Genomic DNA, 20,702 nt, shown 5'->3' with positions numbered 1-20,702 from the left:
AGTTTCTTATTGCTTGTTTTCTTGGTAATAGCCATTCTTAGTGGGGTGAGATGTACTCTGAAAGCAGTTTTATTTTGAATTTCCGTAATAACTAAGGATGAAAACTTTTAAAGATATTCATGGACCATTTGTATTTCTTCTTTTGAGAACTATCGAATTCATTAGATATTTATTTATTCAATGATTTTTGAAATTAATTATTTGTTGTTCTTTTTTGGAGGGGTTGTTGAGGTAGGATCTCACTCTAGTTCAGGCTGACCTGGAATTCACTATGTAGTCACAGGGTGGCCTCAAACTCACAGTGATCCTCCTACCTCTGCCTCCCGAGTGCTGGGATTAAAGCCATGTGACACCACACCCAGCTGTATTTGGTGCCATTTATAGATTCTAGACATTAATCTTCTATCAATTACATAGCTGGCAAAGTTTTTTGGCACATTTCATAAGCTATCTCTTCACTCTGCCTTTTCTTTGCTGAGTTGATGCTTTAATTTCAGGCAATGACATCTATCAGTTGTATTATGTCCTGGGATATTGGTGTCCCATGCTTATATGAAGTGTTTTGTCCATGTTTTCCTCAGAGTTTCAAGGCTTACTTTTAGGTTTTTAATGCATTTTGACTTGATTTCTGTCCAAGGTGAGAGATATGGATCTAGTTCCATTATTTTACATCTAGGTATCCAATTTTACCAACATCATTGGCTGAAGTGGCTGTCTTTTTTCCAATGAATGTTTTTGACACCTTTGTCAAAGATTAAGTGCCTTCAGCTATATGAGTATTCCATTGGTCTGTGTGTGTTTTGTATCGGTACTGATTTTTATATTATGGCTCCATAGTATAATTTGAGGTCAAGTATTGTGACACATTGTTCTTTCTGCTTGGGATGGCTTTGGCCTCTCAGGATATTTTGTGCTTCCATATTAAGTTCTTTTCCCTATTTGTGAAGAATGTTAATGGGATTTTTATGAGAACTGCTTTGACTCAATAAATTGCTTTCAATAATACAGTCATTTTTACTATACTTATTCTACCAATCTATAAGTGTGGGTGACGTTTCCATCTTTTAGTGTCTTCTTCAGTTTCTTTCTTCCTTGTTTTAAACTACTCACGTTAAAAGTCATCTTCTTAATATATTCTGAATTTCCATTTGAAAGTATTTTGCTGAGAATTTTTATATCTATGTTCATGAGAGATATTTGTCTGTAATTTTCTTTTCTTCCTTGTGTCCTTATCCCATTTTGGTAATGGATAGTGTTGGCTTCATAGAATGAGTTTGGTAATGTCTTTTCCTTAGTATTTTATGGAGCTTAGTATTAGCTCCTCTTTAAAGGTCTTGTAGAATTTAGTAGCGAATCTATCCTGGACTGGACCTTTCTTTGTTGGAAGACCATTACTGCTTCAATATCATTGCTTTTTGTAGATCTGTTTAAATTGGCTATGTCCTCTTGATCTCATTTTAATAGGTCATACATGTCTAGGAATTTATCCATCTTTTCCAGATTTTTCAATTTTTTAGAATATGTTTCCTTATATTTCCTAATGACTTCCTGATGATTTTATTGGAATCTATTGTTATTGCATTCCCTTATTTTTTCATTTTTCATTTATTTGCACAACATGTGTGCATGTGTGTGTGCATGCACATACACCCATGCCAGGATCTCTTGCTGTTTCAAATGAATGCTGGTCCAGCATTCATGGGCAGCTGGGTAATTGAACCTGTGCCAGCAGGCTTTATAAGCAAGAGCCTTTAACCACTGAGCTGGGCTGCTCTGGCGCATTGCTCACTTGGTAGTAATTGTTTATGTTTCTTCTTTTTTATTCATTAGAAACTATGTTATATGGACACATCAGATGTAGTCCTATTCCCCTCCTCCATATGCCCATTCTACTGAGGGCCTTTTTCAGTTAGGTTACCGGTATTCACCATGGGGTTATGGCTTACGAGCTATGAGAGCTGCAGTCAGTCATTGCTGTGGGGAGAAGCAATGCCTCTGGATACTCCTTCGCACCGTAAGGCTCTTACAACCTTTCTTCCCCCTCTTCCCCAGTGTTCCCTGAGCCGTGGCAGGTGTGCCGTACGTATACTACACTGTTAAGCTCTCAGCAAGTTCTGCATTTCTGCTTTGTTACATTTTGAGTGTCCTTGGTGTCTATCGCCATCTCCCTGAAGCAGGTTGTCAGGCTCTTTCTTTATCTTGAATTTTGGTCTTCTCTCTCTCTCTCCACATTTCTTTTGGGTAGATTAGCTAGGTGGAGATTATTGTTTCAAAGATTCAACTCTTTGATTGATTCTCTGTATTATTCTTCTAGTCCTCATTTCATTAATTTCTTTCCAGATCTTCATAACTCTTTCTGCTACTGCTTTGGGGTTTGACTTGTTCTTGTATTTCTAAGATCTTGAGGTACATCATTAGGTATTCACTACTGAATACCTAATTCACTGAATACCTACTAGTTTGAGAGCTTTCTGGTATTTTTAATGTAAGCACTCAGAAGTATAAACTTTCCTTTTAGGACTGATTTAGCTACAGGTTCTGGTCTTTTGTGCTTTACTTTCATTTTATTTATTTGTGTGCACCTGTGTGTGCATGGGTGCACCAGGGCCTTTTGCCATTACAAATGAACTCCAGATATTTGCACCACTTTTTACCTCCAGCTTACATAAGCAGCTTAGGAATTAACCCCAGGCCAGCAGACTTTGCAAGCAAGTGCCTTTAACCACAGAGCCATCTTCCCAGCTTCTGCTTTTCATTTCATCAGATTTTTCAGATTCCTTCTTAGTTTCATCAATTGACCTGCTGGTCATCCAAGAGTTTAAGTTCAGTCTCCAAGTATTTGTATAGTTTCTGTGGCTTCTCTTTGTATTGATTTTTATTTTCATCCCACTATAATCTGATAAGATACAAGAAATAGCTTCAATTATTTTGTATTTCTTAAGACTTACTTTTTAAAATCTATTTTAGAGAATTTTCCATAGGCTGCCAAGAAGAATGTGTATTTCATATTAATGGGATGGAATTCAAGACATATTTGTTAAGTCCATTTGTTATATGGTGTAGTTTTATTCTGCTGGGTTTTTGTGGATTTGTAGTTTAGAAGACCTACATGAAGATGAGAGTGGAGTTTTGAAGTCACCTACAGTTTTTATGTGACTTTCTTATGCTTATTCATTTTTGTCTTATGAAATTGGGCACCCCAACATTTGAACCATGTATAGTGACAATGTTTCTATCTTCTTGATGACTTGTTTTCTTTATTGGTATGTCATGGCCTTCTTTATCTCTCCTGAATAATTTTGAAATATACTTTACCAGATATATGCTAGCTTCTTTCTGGCTTCCATTTTCATGATAAATTGACTTCTACCCTTTTAGCAGTCCACTTGTGTCTGCTGGTGGTGAGCTGTGTTTCTTAGAAACAACAGATAGTTGAGACATGTTCTTTAATCCAATCATCTAGTCTATGTTTTATTTTATTTATCTCTTTTTGGTGAGTTGAAGTACTTATATTCAAAGTTATTATTAAAAGAAGCTTACTAATTATTGTAATATCCTTGTTATTTTTCTTTTTTTAATATTATTAATTATTTATTTGCAAGCACATAGAGAGATAGAGAAGAGACAGACAGAGACAATGGGTATGCCCAGACCTCCAGCCACTACAGACAGACTCCTGGTCATTAGGCTTTTCAGGCAAGCACCTTAACCAATAAATCATCTCTCTAGGCAGGTCTTGTTATTGTTATTGTTCTTTTTGGTTGGATTATGGTTTTTGCTTTTCCTTCTCTCCTGCTAATATCAGGGGTTTTCCACTTTAGACACGAAGATTCATTCCTAACTTGCCTTTGTTCATCTGTTCCTCTCACGAAATTTATTCCATCCTGCATTGTAATGATTGAGACTACCTTTCTTCTCTGTAAAATGTTTCTCTGAGTATCTTTCACAGTGCTAACTTAGTGGTCTTGAACTGCCTTAGTTTGTACTTGCTAAGAAATATCCTTATTTCTCCATCAATTTAAAAAAGTATCTTTGCTGGATATAGCAACTTGGTTAGTAATTATTTACTTTCAAGGTTTGAAATTCATTGTTCCAAGTTTTTCGGGCTTTTAGGGTTTCTGATGAGAGAGTTGGTGCTATTCTGATATGTATGTTTGCCTTTGTAGGTATTTTGCTGTTAAGGCTTTTAACACTGTTACTTTGCTTTGATTTTTTTTTAATTTTTAGAGAGAGAATTGACGTGTCAGGGCCTCAGCCACTGAAATTGAACCCCAGACACTTTCACCACCCAGTGGGCATGTACGACCTTGCACTTGCCTCACCTTTGTGCATCTGGCTTACATGGCATCTGGAGAGTAGAACATGGGTCCTTAGGCTTCATATGCAAGTGCCTTAACCACTAAGCCATCTCTCCAGCCATGCTTTGTATTTTTGACATTTTGGCTATAATATGTCATGGATAGGTTCTCTTCTGGTCATATCAATTTAGGGTTCTAAATACCTCTTATGCTTTGACATCCAACTCTTTCTCTAGATTTAGGAATTTCTTGCTATAATTGTATTGAACAGATTCTCTGTCCCTTTAGATTTTACTTCAGTTCTTTGTTCTACCCTTTGGACTTTTGAGTTTGGTCTCTTGATTGTATCCCAGATTTTTGGAGATTGTGATAATGCTTATTTTTTTCTTTATTGATATTTGAATGTAGTATTTCCCTCAGCCTTGTCCTCTATCAAAGATATTCCTCTTTCAACTTCATTGAGTATATTGGTAATAGTCTCCACTTTGTTTTGTTTTTAATTTGATTCATTGTACTTTCAAAATTTTTTAATTTTTATATATTTATTTGAGAGGGAGAGAGAAAGAGGCAGCTAGACACAGAGAGAGAAAGAGAGAGGATGGGTGCTTCAGGGCCTCTAGCAAGTGCAAATCAACTCCAGACACATGCACCACCTTGTGCATCTGGCTTATGTGAGTCCTGGGGAATCAAACCTGGGTCCTTTGGTTTTGCAGGCAAATGCCTTAACTGATAAGCCATATCTGCAGCCCTCATTACATTTTTTTCATTTCTAACATTTCTATTTGGATTTTTTTTCAAAATCTCAACTTCCTTGTTGAATTTCTCTTCTAATTTGCTGGTATTTTCATCTATATTGATTTTTTTCATACATTTTTCAAACTTTCTCCTTTATGTTACTACTAACTGATGATACCTGGAGAGGCAGACCTGTCTTTGAACTTTAAAACCCACTAAGCATTAATCACCCCACTGGAAGGGTGAGACTATGAATAACAAATAATGCTGAAACTTCTGAGTTCTCAGACTCTACAGTAAGAACCTCCCAGGAGATAAAGTGCCTTCAGGGGATGGTCTAGTTCCTTCCCTCAGGCTCAGCACCATCAAACTTCAAAATTATTCTCAGCAAGCACAGTCTGCTCCCGGGCAACATGATTGGACTATCTCTCTATATACACTCCAGTGCCTGGGGCAAGCCTCTTGCCAGCTGCAGCTTTCCCAGTCTTCACAACTATTTCCTAGGGCTGGACCTGTGGCAGACTGAATTGTGGCTCCCACATGCCTTGTTTTCAGGGCCTCAGGGCAGTTCAGTTTTGGAATAGCTTTTTTGTTCCCTTATCTTAACACTTCTTCAATGGGACACATGGGGCTTCTAGTCTACCCCCTACCCTGGAAATCACACTTTTTTCAATTACTAAAAAGAATCTTCTAAATTAAGCAGATCCTAGAGTTCCCAGAGGCTAGAGCCTAACAGGTACCACCAAAGTTACAACACCCGGTAACTAGCTGTTCTGCCCCCAGGTCAGCCATCGCCTCTGGACTCCACGGCTACAACGGGATGCTGGTGGGACTGCTGATGGCAGTGTTCTCCGAGAAGCTAGACTACTACTGGTGGCTTTTGTTCCCTGTGATCTTCACAACCATGGCCTGGTGAGGTGTCTCCCTTTTTCTCCTCACAGGTCTGCAGGGTCCAGAGATGCTCATGTCTTGTTGGGCGAGGATAAGGCACACACTGTTTTTCAGCCCAGTGTCTTCATAAATAGATGGTTTAGTCTGGCAAGACACCAGGAAGACCCAGAAGTTAAGAAGAAACACAAAGAGATTGAAGGAGAATGTGAATTAACAGAGACCCTTTAAAGCAGCAAAGTCCATGTGCTTTTATTGTATTGATAATCTTCCTTCCTTAATAATAAAGGCTTGGGCTGGGGAGATGACTTAGCGGTTAAGGAGCTTGCCTGTGAAGCCAAAGGACCCAGGTTCAACCCTTCAATCTAAAGTAAGCCAGACACACAAGGTGACACAAGCACACAAGGTCACATATGGTCACAAGGGGCACAAGCATCTGGAGTTCAATTACAGTGGCTGGAGGCCCTGGCACACCAATTCTCTCTCTCTCTCTTTCTCACATTCTCACATTAAAAGGCCAATCTGTTGGGCTTGCCTCAAGAAAAAAAATAATAATGAATTTAATTTAATACTATTAATAATAAAGTCTTAATAATCAGGGGTCAAGAAGTTCCTAAATGGCAAGAATGGTGCTAAGCAAGGTCACATTATGTTTATCTCCAGTTTACAGAAGGCAAGACCAAGGCATGAAGCTAGGTAACTTGCCCCAGGTCACACGGTTAGTTTTGAGGTTAGCTTTCTAAATCCAGAGTCTGTACCACTGAACTCCTGGGTGTTATGGGAATCATCCACTGCGTGGTCTAAATTAGCCCTAAAATCTGAAAACATATTTGTGATAGAATCCGAAGGTTTTCTTGGAACAGAAGGTCTGTATGCAAAGCATAGAATCTTCAAACTAGAACTATCGTTTGAGATCCTCCGCAAGAGGAAAGGAAGTTATACACAAACATTCATGCAGCGGGCTTAGCCACTCGCACATAGATCCTCAGATCACTGGAATTTACGGCGGGTCAGTAGAGTGTCTGACAGTCTCAGTAGCATGCCTGCTCCTGTGTGAACCCTCGTCCCCAGCCCCTGACTTCACACGTCGATACCATCCTGCTTTCAACTCCTCTCAGACATGGTGATTTATTCCTGTTCTTTCTCAGCAATAAATCAGACATGGTGATTTATTTTTAGCATCTCCAAGAAGTGAATGTCTTTCTTTGGTTGCAAAGTCTGGAGTTACTAAAACCAGTTAGTTTAATTTAGCTTAAGTACTGTTTCATTACTTTTTTGTAGTGCTTGCAAATAAATTACTACATTAGGCATTCTAGGCAATTTATTTCTCTTCTTTGAGTTTCTTCTCCCTTGATCCATGGGGACAAAAGATAAGGCAGACATTTCTGTGAGGATTTTCTCAATGTTCCCTCCATGTCCCCTGGTGAGGAGCAGAAGTTGCCCTCATTTGCATGCATTTGTTTTATAACTACATAGATTCAACCCCTCAGCATAGCCCCTCAACCATATGGCACCGGGTGGCACTTAGACATCAGTGCCCTCCACTTCCACTTTTTGATTTAAAATGCAGGAAAAAACATTGACACGCTATCCTGTGTAGAGCTCTGCACTATCTTGCACTCCAGCTTATTCATGAATGCATTCATGCAGCCCGTGTAGGGCAGGCATCAATAGTGCCATTGTCCATATTCATCCAATACACCCAGACTATTAGTGAGCATAGGGACAAGCCCCACTGCTGAGGAGAGCTGTGAACAGGGAAGGCTCTCCACTGTCTTGGAGCTGACATGCTTCTTGACAGAGATAAGTATATAAACCTGTCCATAAACATGGTCATTTCAAGATGTGATGAACGCTTTGAGAAAAGTGAGGGTGACTCCTAGCATAGGTGGTCAGGGAAAGCTATTCAGGAGATGGGACATTTGGGCTATCACCTAAATGACAAGAGGACATGAGCCCTCGGAAGGTCTCAGTGAAGGGTGCCCCCGATAGAAGATCCCAACTGGAGAAGTGGGAGTGTCCTTAAGCAGTGAGACAGGGGCCCACAGAGGAAGTGGCAAGAGGTGAGAGCAGAGTAGATGAGGTGGGTTCCAAACACCCTGTGCATCTAATAAGAATTCTGGGGTTTATTACTGTACTTTTATGGTGTTAATGTTTTTTTTCCCTGTCATGAGAATGGAAAACAGTTCAGGTTTATTTCATTTTATTTTATTTATTTGACAGAGGCAGAGAGAGAGGATGAGAGGGACAGAATGGGTACAACAGGGCCTCCAGCCACTGCAGACAAACTCCAGATGCATGTGCCACCCTGTGCATCTGACTTACATGGGTATTGGGGAATTTAACCTGGGTCCTTAGGCTTTGCAGGCAAGTGCCTTAACTTGTAAGCCATCTCTCTAGCTGCATTTCAGGGATATGACCAAAGAAATAATGTATATCGTTTAAATTTAAACAAGCTTCTCTGCTTGCAAAGTGGAGAATGGGTATAAGGGTGGCAAGAGTGGATGGTGAAGCATTGTTAGGAGTCTGCTAAAAGAATCCACAGAGGCAAGAGTGGTTTGGCGAGTGGTATACATGAACATAGCCAGAAGTGATTGGGTTTGGGTTTATTTAAGAAGGATAAAGTCAACAGGACTTCCTGGGAAACTAAAGATATGGAAGAGAAAAGGCAGAGAACATTCAATACACTATAATGGTTTGCTGAAACTGGGGTATGGAAAAGAACTAAGAGCAAAACAGGAAGATAGGAGCAAATCAGGACATCTATCTGGACACTACATATGTCAGACTTCTATGTAGAGATGTTGAGAAGGCAGCCAAAAGTCAAGTCTAGACGTTAATGATACAGTCAAGATTTGAAATACAACAGCATATGGAAGGTACTTTACCTCCCAAAAGGTAAGATTCAAGAGAGTGATTTCTAAGACAGAGACATGAGATCTTCTAACACTTAGATATCCAGCAGAAAAGGGGGAGTCACTGAAGAGGACTTAATAAAGAGCAGACAAGGAGAAAACTAGGAAGCCTAATGTCATAGTAGCCCACACAGAAAGGTCAGACTGAAAATGTTATCACACCATGTCATAGCTGGTGCATGTCTTGATGACCCAAACGCCATAATGACATTTCCTTTGTTAATATTATTTATTCATTTTTATTTATTTATTTATTTATGGGGGCAGAGGGAAAGAAAGAGAGAGATTAGGCACACCAGGGTCTCCAGCCACTGCAAATAAACTTCACATGCATGTGCTACCTTGTGAATCTGGCTTCACATGGGTCCTGGGAAATCAAACCTGGGTTCTTTGCCTTTACAGGCAAGCACCTTTACTGCTAAACCATCTTTCTATCCCTTGTTTTTTTACTTGAGAGAGAGAGTGTGTAAGTATAGGAATGCCAGGGTCTCTTGCCACTGAAAACTAATCCCAGATGCATGTTCCACTTGGTGCATCTAGCTTCTGTGGTTACTGGAGAATTGAACCTGGGCCTGCAGACTATGTAAGCAAACGCCTTTAACTTCTGAGCTTTATGATCACATCTCACAAGGATCACATTTTGTTTAGCTTCTTGGCTTGGGAAATAAGGAAATACTTAAATTAGTTTGTATTCCATTCAAAATGATACATTTTTAATTTATTTTTTTCTCAAGCTAAATGCCTTATTTCCAATCCTGTATCAGTGGACCACTGGAATCCTAAGAGAGCCAGGAATGGCTGTGAAAAGGAGAGGGGATGGTGGGTGATACCACGGTCAGAGATGATAAGATAGAATTGCCCTAAGAATGCTCACAGTAATTAATACTTTGTCTCTTTCACCTTCAGCCCAGTTATTTCTAGTGCCCTGAGTTCTATCTTCAGCAAGTGGGACCTGCCAGTCTTCACACTGCCCTTCAATGTCGCCTTGACTCTATACTTGGCAGCTACAGGCCACTACAACCTTTTCTTCCCCACGGCGCTAGTTGAGCCTGTGTCTTCAGTGCCCAATATCACCTGGACAGAGATGGAAATGCCTTTGGTAAGTAACCCAGTGGCAATGAGTTTAGACCCTTCTACTGTACAGCGACCCTCTCAACTGACCAGCTTGAAAATTACCCAAGCTCTCTCTTCACTAGAAACCAGATGATGGGCCTTAGTAGAGACCAGAAAGGGTTATGGCCAGATCCATACATCCTTTCAACAATCTCTATTGGACTATTAATCAATGCTGGGAAGTTTTTCAGACACTAGACATAGACCTGAAATATGCCAGCATCCTTGCCCTCTTAAAGCTACAGTCCACACAAGAAAAGAGAAAACACAGTGTGAGCAAATAAGTGTGAAGCCAACAATGCAAGATGATGGATATTGAGTAAGAAAATATTAGATAGATAATTTGATAAAGGGACAAGAGACTGATGGAAGTATTCAAAGTTGGGATTAAATCAGTTATTATCAATAGAAGAGAGAGGGTGAATTTTCACATATTCTGTAGCTATGGTTCTCAAGCAACAGTGACTTTGTTCCTTGGGGACTTTAGGAAATGTCTGGAGATATTTTCCATTATCAAGGATAGAGAGCTGGGCGTGATGGCACACACCTTTAATCCCAGCACTTGGGAGGCAGAGGTAGGAGGATCACCATGAGTTCAAGGCTGCCCTGAGACTACATAGTGAACTCTAGGTCAGCCTGGGCTAGAGTGAAACCCTACCCCCCCCCGAAAAAAAAAGATAAAAAGAAAGAATAGAGATTTCTATTAGCAACTACTAAGAAAAATCTAGGAACACTGCTAAGTGTCCTATGAGGCCCAGAACAACTGTTGCTACCCCAGCAAAGAATTATGTAGTCCAAAATGCCAATAGAACCAAAGCTGAGAAATGCTGCTTTACAACTTACTCATTGATATGTAGGTTTATTTATTCATCTATCTCTAAAGATTGAAGACAAAGGTCTAAAATATATGCATATATATATATATATATCTCCATATGCCATAAGTATGTGGAAGTATAAAATATTGGCTTTGCTAATAAACACAACTAGCTAACAGCTAATATTTTCCTATCATTTATAATACTTTAGTGGTATGTAAATGCAACCTTATCACACATCAGACACCATTCTAAATCCTTATTATATTAACTCATTTCACCCTCATGATAATCAATACTGTGGGTTCCACCATTTAACAGATAAGTAAAATAAGGCACAGAGACAGCTAGCCAGAGTCAACCTGCAGCCAATGCCCGTGCTTAAGACCTGTTGCAGAGCCCTAACTTCGATCTGCCATGCTACAGACCCAAGCAGGATGTCTTCCCTCACCTTAGATAATCATAGTAAAACAAAACTCACTGCTTCTCAAAGTACCCCAGGCCACTATCAAATCGCTGGGGTGGTCTATACATCCCTGTTAAATCTACCTTCCTTCACATTTCCCCACTGCTTATAGCTTGGCTTCTTAGAGGAACAAGGATACTGTTTCTCTTAACGTCTCTGGAACACTGGAAAACATAACCCATGTCCTAAAATACTGTTTGTGTGGTATGACTTTTGAGCCTTGGCTCTCCAGGCATGCCTGATATCTAGATTGACCCAAACCTCAGTGCAACTTTCTTCTGGGGCTCAGTTTCACAAGTGCCACCGTGGGATCTCATAAAATAGCCATGCTCTAAACCTAAACCTATCCAACTCTCTGTTTGTTTGTTTTCAAGGAAGGATCTTGCTCTAGTCCAGGCTGACCTGAAACTCACTCTGTAGTCCCAGGATAGCCTTGAACCTACTGCGATCCTCCTACCTCTGTCTCCCAAGTGCTGAGGTTAAAGGTGTGTGTGTGCCATCACTCCCAGCTTAACCTATCCAAAAAAGCAAGTGCCTCCCACACTGCTGTTGGAAAATGCTGGGGAAAATAATGCAAGTATTTTATCTTTCTAGGATGTGCTTTGTTCTCAAGCTAAAAGTGGAATGGTATTAGAGACAGAGTTAAGGCCTAAACCAGAGATATTGGAAGAGACAAAAATCTCATGTTTAAGGGAAAGACCCCTGTCTTAATTACTTTTCTTGATGCTGTGACAAAATACCTGACAGAAAAACAACCTAAGGGGCATGTATAGCTCAGTGGTCAAGCACTTGACTACAAAAAAAAAAAAAAAAAAAAAAAACAATTAAAGTAAGAAGGGTTTATTTTGGCTCACAGTTCAAGAGGATATGCTCCATCATGACAGCAGAGCATGAAGCAAGCTGACCGCAACACAGAGAGCAATGAATTCTGGTGCTCAGCTAGCTTGCTCTGTTTGATTCAGTCAGAGACCGTGGGCATTACCCATGATTATAGTGGGTCTTCCCGCCTCCATTAACCCAATCTAGAAACTTTCTCACAGATGTGCTCAGAGATTTGCCCCCTAGGAGAGTCTAGATCCAGACAAGTTGACAATGGAGATTAACCATCCCCCTTCTTCTGCCACTTCAAATGCAAAGCCACCATGGTAGGAAGGGACAAACCCTGAATATAATTGTCAAGGACCAGCCATCTGCAATTAGGCAAAATTCCTTTGGGTACTCATGGACAGGCTGCCCCTGATCCGTACCAATGAGGCGTTATCAAGTGCTAGCCAGAGGTACATGCTCATGGCACCAACCCAGAGAAAAGGCCAGGCTGTTCATCCTCCAAGCAACAAGAAATGGTTGACCCCAACTCTGGGTATGCCGAGGCCAAGGTCACGCTCTCTCCTCTCCACACTCTGACTACCATATTAAATCTCTCCCGCACCATCCATAGCTGAGTTTTGAAGAATCAATGCTATTTCCCTCTTTCCCTGAAATAACAGGGTGAGGGGAAGGGGACTCTCTCTTCGTTTAACCAGTTTGTTAAGAATCACAATTGGAGGAGGCCAGGTGCTCAGTAAATTTCCATAGCACACCTGACTGCCCTTCCCTCCAGGTGTCAGCTGTGGCCCAGGAAACAACCAGGCGCAGAGGCAGGTCACCTCAGTGCACAGTTCACCAGGCAAAAGCATGGACCCCAGAAGGTGGAGGGGCTTCATTCCAAACCCAGGCTCTATTCCAAGGGTACTGCCCCTCGTTCCTCTCCCTCTTGACTGCTTGGGCATGCAACCTGTGTGCCTGAATGAAAGGTGAAGTCAGACTCCCCACATTCCTCAGATGATGCCAAGTCATAGGAAATTAGTTGAATGGACCTTCAGCCCCTCCCCACTGTAGGCTCAGTATGAGTACGAGAGTCTGGTTCTCAGTGTCTCCTAGTTCCATCCTTCCATGGCTTATCATGGTGTTCAGTTAGAGGTCATCCATTAGGAAATGAAAGAATCCAAAGTGCTGGACATATGGCTCAGTTGTTAAGGCACTTGCAAGCAAACCCTAAGGACTCATGTTCAACTCTCCAGGTCCCACATAAGCCAGACACACAGGTCACACACGCACACAAGGGAGCACATGTGTCTGATGTTTGATTACAATGGCTAGAGGCCATGGCATGCCAATTCTGTCTCTCTCTCCCAAAAAAAAAAAAAAAAGAAAAAGGCAGTCTGTTGGGCTTGCCTCAAAAATAAGAAACCAAAGTTAGAAAGTTCTCTATAACTCAAGCACTATTCCCTAAAAAAATAAAATAAAATATATTCTAAGATCAATCACGTTGAAAAGGACAAAATTTCATTTAGGACAGAACTGTATTCACATCTACAGTCAGTCATCTATAACTAATCCAGTGGACACCAAATCCTGCTTCAGATTCGTCACTTAGGGCTGGGGAAATGGCCCACAGGCAATCCAGTCAGACTGCCTGTAGAGCTGTCAGACAGCCGTACATTTTCTATGTGTGGCAAGGCTTGGGAACCACTGTCTAGCCGTTACAAAGTTAATAAACATCTATTGTGGACTCAGCCATAAAGATCCCTACCCTCTTAAGAGTCGTATGACCTACTCGTCCAGAACAGAAGGCCGTCTGCCAGGCCAGGCATCTCCCGCCTCAGAAGGGAATACCACAGCCTGTGATGAGGAGGTTACGTACCTATGGTCATCCAGTGAAGTCATGTATGGTGGACTGGAAGCTGGACCTCTGAATTACCAGGTCACTGCTCACCTTCCATGCCCCCTCTTTACCTCTTGACTCTCAGAGGGCTTTGAAAATATGTACAGTTCTGCCTGATCAGAGAAAGACCCTCTGCCACCAGTTCCTGATGAATCACCCCCAATCCAAACCCTACCAAAGAATTCACTCTCAAGGTCAACCATGTCTTGGCTTCTGGACATTTTCCATATGTTCACATAGCCATTTTCTACAATGCTAAGTAGGGAGGAAAAAAAACCTGCCTTCTCTCTCCAAGGGTCTTACAGTTCTCAAGGTGGAGCTGAGTGAACAGGATCCAACCAAGAGAACAAGTCTCTCTCTCTCTCTCTCTCTCTCTCTCTCCCTATATATATGTGTGTGTGTGTATGTATATATATATATACATACACACACACACACACACACACACACACACACATATATATATATATATATTTTTTTTTTTTTTACTTATTTGCGAGAGAGAGAGAGAGAATGGGCATGCCAGGGCCTCTAGCCATTGCAAACAAAGTCCGTATGTACGTGCCACCTTGTGTATCTGGTTTATGTGGGTTCTGGGGACTCGAACCTGGGTCCTTAGGCTTCGTAGGCAAGCACCTTAACCACTAAGCCATCTCTCCAGCCCACAAGAACAAGTCTTGATGAAGATAGAGGAAAGGTGGTAAAGATCTGAGACCACGGGATTGAGTTCAGAGCCTCGAAACGAGTAGCCAATAGCCAAATCATCTACTGAAGCAGCCTAGAATATTTCCAGAATATTCCTAGGATTTTAGGATGTCAAACAGAAATCTCCTAGTGCCTGAAACTCCAATGGCAGTGTAAGAAGGAGGTGTATTCTGGCCCCATCAAAGCTTCTCCTCAAAGCAGAGGCCGTATGTTCTTCAAGTGTGTCCGTGCCCGGTCTCTGTGTTGGGGGTCTGAGCATGAGGGAGGCTGGATGCCTGGTAGGTGGTAGAGTGAGGAGCTATTTGTTCCAGCTTGTGCCCTCCCCTGTTCTCGCTGAAGGTCATGGTCATCTTCTGTTCCACCTCATTACCTGCTCCGGGAATGGCCCCTGTCCTGGCCCTGATACCTGGTCTCTGCATTACCTTCCCACACTCCAGTGACCTGCGTGCTGTTGATTTTGCAGCTATTACAGACCATCCCCGTGGGAGTCGGCCAGGTGTATGGCTGTGACAATCCCTGGACAGGTGGCATGATCCTGGTGGCTGTGTTCATCTCATCCCCACTCATCTGCTTGCACGCAGCCATAGGGTCCATCTTGGGGACACTAGCAGGTAAGGCAAAGCCCCCCGCTTTGCAGAGAGGTGCTTGGGATTGGTTTCCTGAGCTCATTCCTCCCAAGCACATAGCAACAACTCTAGACTTATCCTCGCTGGAGTTTAAAATACTGTAGGGAGCAGGGATCTATTTTTCCCTTTCTTGAGCCAACTCCAAAGACGGCAGATTGCAGTAACAGAACATGTGGAGAAATGCAAAGGGCCTGCGCTCAGAGCCCAGCAGTGAGGGGTTGGAAGAGAGGCGCAGCGACAGCCTGGCCCGCGGTCCCCGGGACACGTGACTTAACACCTCCAAGTTTTAAGTAAGCGAAAAGGAATGGCTTTCCTAAAATTGGACTGGCATTTCCCAAGTACAATTTTGTATTCCTACACATATGTATATGTATGTATACACATTTATATACGGACCTGTTCTTTCCCTCAATAGAGTCAGAAAACAGGACAGAGGGGACTCTGGAAGTAAGACCACTTTTTGACTTATTCCAGTGTTTTTGCAAAGACTTTTGGAAGCAGGACATTCAAAAAAAAATTACTGGAAATAATTCCAAGCTCATCAAAAATTTATAAAAATACTATAAGAGATATTAATTCTTTATCGAAATTTACCTATTGTTCACATCTTCAACTCTGCTATGACATTCCTCTGTCTACATCTATCTGTTAGTGAACAGGATGTTTCTGAACCCATTGAAAACGAACCTTTTAGTGGTGATATTTTTTGGAGGTGGGGAGAGTGAAGCGAGGATTTGATCCTATGACCTCACGTGGACTAGGCAAGTGCTTTACCACTGATCTGTATTCCCAACACCGAAAGCGAACTTTTTTTAAGAGAAGTTATTTTTATTATTATTTTACAAAGGTTGTAGTCTTAAATTGAAACCATAAATACTGAAAATGCAGCTGCTCTGGCTGCAGGAGAGGCATTAAAGAGACTCCCCACGCCCCCCGGGACACGTGACTTAACACCTCCAAGTTTTAAGTAAGCGAAAAGGAATGGCTTTCCTAAAATTGGACTGGCATTTCCCAAGTACAATTTTGTATTCCTACACATATGTATATGTATGTATACACATTTATATACGGACCTGTTCTTTCCCTCAATAGAGTCAGAAAACAGGACAGAGGGGACTCTGGAAGTAAGACCACTTTTTGACTTATTCCAGTGTTTTTGCAAAGACTTTTGGAAGCAGGACATTCAAAAAAAAATTACTGGAAATAATTCCAAGCTCATCAAAAATTTATAAAAATACTATAAGAGATATTAATTCTTTATCGAAATTTACCTATTGTTCACATCTTCAACTCTGCTATGACATTCCTCTGTCTACATCTATCTGTTAGTGAACAGGATGTTTCTGAACCCATTGAAAACGAACCTTTTAGTGGTGATATTTTTTGGAGGTGGGGAGAGTGAAGCGAGGATTTGATCCTATGACCTCACGTGGACTAGGCAAGTGCTTTACCACTGATCTGTATTCCCAACACCGAAAGCGAACTTTTTTTAAGAGAAGTTATTTTTATTATTATTTTACAAAGGTTGTAGTCTTAAATTGAAACCATAAATACTGAAAATGCAGCTGCTCTGGCTGCAGGAGAGGCATTAAAGAGACTCCCCACGCCCCCCTAGGTTTCTCCTCATCCCAGGTACACTCACATCTCTGTGTGAAAACTAGGGTTCTGAAAACCAGACTGGAAACCACTGTTTTATTCTTCCTGTTTGGTTCCCTAAGATCACATACTACTTGTGAAGGCTCCTTTGATAAGCAGAGCTGTGTGGGTGTGGGGTTGAATGACGGGAAAGAGGCCACTCTTGGGCCTGGGGAAGCCTTTGTTCTCTGACCCAGAAATGTCATTCCTTCTTCCACAGCCCTGACCGTGGCCACACCCTTTGAAACGATCTACCTGGGCCTCTGGAGCTACAACTCTGTCCTCTCCTGTATAGCCATCGGGGGCATGTTTTATGCCCTCACCTGGCAGACCCACCTTCTAGCCCTTGTCTGTGGTAAGTTTTCAAGAAAGTGGCAACCAGACCACTCTGGCTGTTATTTCTCCCGTGGCTTATAGGCCCGTGCCAATCCATCATCAAAATCCATGCCATGAAAGTGGAAAAGAGACTGTGGTGGCAGTGGTGGGTAGGAGGAAGAAGAAAGGGGAAAAGAGTTAGGAAAAGTTATAACAAAGAAAATTGTTTGAAAAATACCGTAAGGAACCTGGCGTAGTGGCGCACACTTTTAATCCCAGCATTTGGGAGGCTGAGGTCGGTGGATCACAGTGAGTTTGAGGCCAGCCTGAGAGACTACATGGTGAATTCCAGGTCCACCTTGGCTAGAGCAAGAGAAAACTACCACCATAAGGAAGCCTAACCCCTTCTATTCTCAGTTCAACAATGAAAACTGTTTTTAGGATTATCATCTTTTTTATTTATTTGTGAGAGAGAAAGAGGCTGAGAAAGAGAGAGAAAGAATGGGCACACCAGGGCCCTCAGCTGCTGCAAATGACCTCCAGACACGTGCGCCCCCTTGCGCACACGTACAACATTGCGTGCTTGTGCCACTGTGCGTCTGACTTACGTGGGACCTGGAGATTTGAACATGAGTTCTTAGGCTTTGTAGGCAAGTGCCTTAACCACTAAACCTTCTCTCCACCACAAAACTTTTTTTTTTTGTTTTTTTTTTTCGAGGTAGGGTCTCACTCTAGCCCAGGCTGACCTGGAATTCACTATGGAGCCTCAGTGTGGCCTCAAACTCATGGCAGTCCTCCTACCTCTGCCTCCCGAGTGCTGGGATTAAAGGCGTGCGCCACCACGCCTGTCCACAAAACTATTTTTAAAAATCAGTGGGGACAAGCAACAGATGTGAATTGACCACTGGCTTTATGCAAATCCATGATAGAAGACGGGAGGGGTTAAACCTCAGTTCCTAGATAATGCAGAGTCTATGGGGCAAGAACCACAAAGGTACTGAGGGACATCAGCCAAATGTCAGATATCAGAGTATGGTACCGGCACTGAGGTTGCAGGAAAGCATGTGGGACTGTTGCTCTGGGTCTAGGCCTCCTATGCTGCGGGGCAGCAGGGTGCGGGCTCTGGGAAGCTGACGCTGCTGACCTTGCGCCCCTACAGCCCTGTTCTGTGCGTACATGGGAGCAGCCCTCTCCAACATGATGGCGGTGGTAAGTCCGGAGTCTTTGAACTCTATTCCAAGGTGCTCCTCCCCCCTCAGAGCTTCCAGACACTTGGATCTTGTAGAAGAATCAAAGGACTGGGGGAGGTATAGAATCTGATTAATTCACCCAATGCTTCTGTCAAAGTTTATCCAGGATTCATCCAAAGAGTATTATCGATGCATCTATAGAGTGCATGGATGAGAGCTTGCATGCATGTGTGTATGTCTTGTCCGGTGTGTGTGTGTGTGTGTGTGTGTGTGTGTGTGTTTGTGTCTAGATGGAGCACCATGTGACTAGCAGTGGAGGTCAAGGATGGAGCTATTAGGCTGCAGTGGGAACCATCCAAGGTCCAATTTTCAGCCCCAACATTAAGATTCTGATTGTGCCCAAAAGGAGCAACATCTCAACTTCCTCTGGCATTCTGTTATCTAGGAACACTAATACTATCATGAGTGGGACATCCCCAACCCCATATTCTTCTCCTCAAGTCTCAGTTCCAACTCAGGAGCTTGTAAGCATTCCTCAGTCTCCATTGTTTGCATTTCCAGGTGGGTGTACCACCAGGCACCTGGCCCTTCTGCCTCTCCTCCCTCATCTTCCTTCTCCTGACAACCAACAACCCTGCCATCTACAAGCTTCCACTCAGCAAAGTCACCTACCCAGAGGCCAACCGCATCTACTACCTGACAATGAAGGGTGGTGAAGAACAGAAGTCCACCAGCGGTGACTAGCCCAGCTCCAGGCAGAAATGCTCTTGCCTGGACCCCCATGGTCTCAACGCGGGGGCACTCAGCTCAGCGCTCACCTTCCTTGCCTCTCCTTGCACCTGTATCGAATCAAACACACCTGAACCTCCCTAACCCTCTGGCTGATTTTTTTTCTCCCTCTGCCCTCATCTTTATAACTATCCATTGTGCACCATTAAAGAAAGTTGGAGATGAGCTTTCTGGAATTAGCAGTAAGGAGTGTGATTTGCATGTTGTTGGTGTAAAATACAAACATCAGTCTTGGAAGGGTAGTTAGGAGATGGCATCGAAATGCTTAACTAAATAATAGTGGCTGCAGATTGATGTTACTCAGTGGCTCCTAGGTTAACATGGAGTAGGAATAAGTCAAAAGCGAAAGCACCTCAGTGCATAGCTAGTGGCCGATGTGCACACCGAGCCTTACACATGAGAATTCACAAGGATGGAAAAGTCAACACACAAATAATTGCAGCACTGGGAATATGAACAGTCTAGAACATCAAGGCTTTCCCCTCCCACGAGCAGTTACAGCGCCTCTCCCAACACTCTGGATATGAATCCTATTTCTCCATCTGAAGAGACGCTCAGTGGGTAAAATTGCTTGCTGTGCCAGTATGGAGGCCTGAGTTTGGGTCCCCAGTACCATGTAAAATGTGGGCATGGTGGTGCACACTTGTAATCCCAGTGCTGGGGAGGCAGAGACAGGAAATTCCTGGGACTCGCTGGCTAGCTCTTCTTGCCAAACCAGTGAGATCTAGGTTCAGTGAGAGATCCTATCTCAATAAATAACCTCTTGCCTACACATACTGGGCACACGCATGCACTCCCACACACAAGATCATGTATGCAAGCACACATACACACATAAATTTTAAAAAACTATTTCTCTATTACATAAAAAGAAAATGCCAAATAATTTGCTCTGATAAGATACCCCTCCAATACTTCTCCAATGCTCCTTCCCTTCTTTCCCTCATCAGTGCCCACTTTTAGAATACTTAGATTTCAGCCATCTTCCACCCAAATATTATTCATTGTTGATCATTTTTTAATGCTATACCTTGCAATATGCCTCTTCTTTTTGCAAGAATCCTTACTAAACACCATCTCACACTTCTCAGCATTTTATCACATTTCCCCAGTAGCCAAGTCTATTTGGAGTTTACTATCTGTATTACATATGTACTTTTTTTAAATCATTTTTTCCTCTTGTCAACTTCTGTCTGATGAGCTCTATTTTGACCCATGTGCTACTTGCTAGAACTGTTCCTTGAGTGTCTTCTGTTAATAATACAGGAGAGAATATAGGTAATATATTCCCTAATTCTTTGCATATCCCCAAAGACATGTCTCTGGCAAGCGAATGGGATTTTGGCTGGGTGTAAGGTCCCTGGTATATATCTTAACCCCTCAGTTGTCTATAAATGTGATCCTTAATTTTCTATTTATCTTTTGTAAATTTGTTTTCTTTCTAGATTACTGTAGGATTTTCTCTTTATATTTTTTTAATTCTTTTGGTTTATTTTTATTTATTT

The 20,702-nt window shown here is 42.1% G+C and overlaps 1 protein-coding gene across 3 annotated transcripts in view; it reads left to right on the top strand.

Annotated features, from left to right (window-relative positions):
- Positions 1–20,702, top strand: part of Slc14a2 (solute carrier family 14 member 2) — a 467,996-nt gene that overhangs the window by 412,448 nt on the left and 34,846 nt on the right. For all 3 annotated transcript variants that reach the window (XM_045144540.1, XM_004656819.2, XM_045144538.1), the window contains 6 exons: positions 5,817–5,945; positions 9,743–9,935; positions 15,106–15,253; positions 17,124–17,258; positions 18,378–18,427; positions 18,970–19,144. In XM_045144540.1, the coding sequence (XP_045000475.1) occupies positions 5,817–5,945; positions 9,743–9,935; positions 15,106–15,253; positions 17,124–17,258; positions 18,378–18,427; positions 18,970–19,144 (830 nt within the window). The remainder of the gene's footprint in view (positions 1–5,816; positions 5,946–9,742; positions 9,936–15,105; positions 15,254–17,123; positions 17,259–18,377; positions 18,428–18,969; positions 19,145–20,702) is intronic.

The sequence above is a fragment of the Jaculus jaculus genome, chromosome 2 (assembly GCF_020740685.1).
Source record: "Jaculus jaculus isolate mJacJac1 chromosome 2, mJacJac1.mat.Y.cur, whole genome shotgun sequence".
Lineage (NCBI taxonomy): Eukaryota > Metazoa > Chordata > Mammalia > Rodentia > Dipodidae > Jaculus > Jaculus jaculus.
Note: the sequence above shows the minus strand (reverse complement) of the source record. Positions and strands in the feature narration are given on the sequence as shown.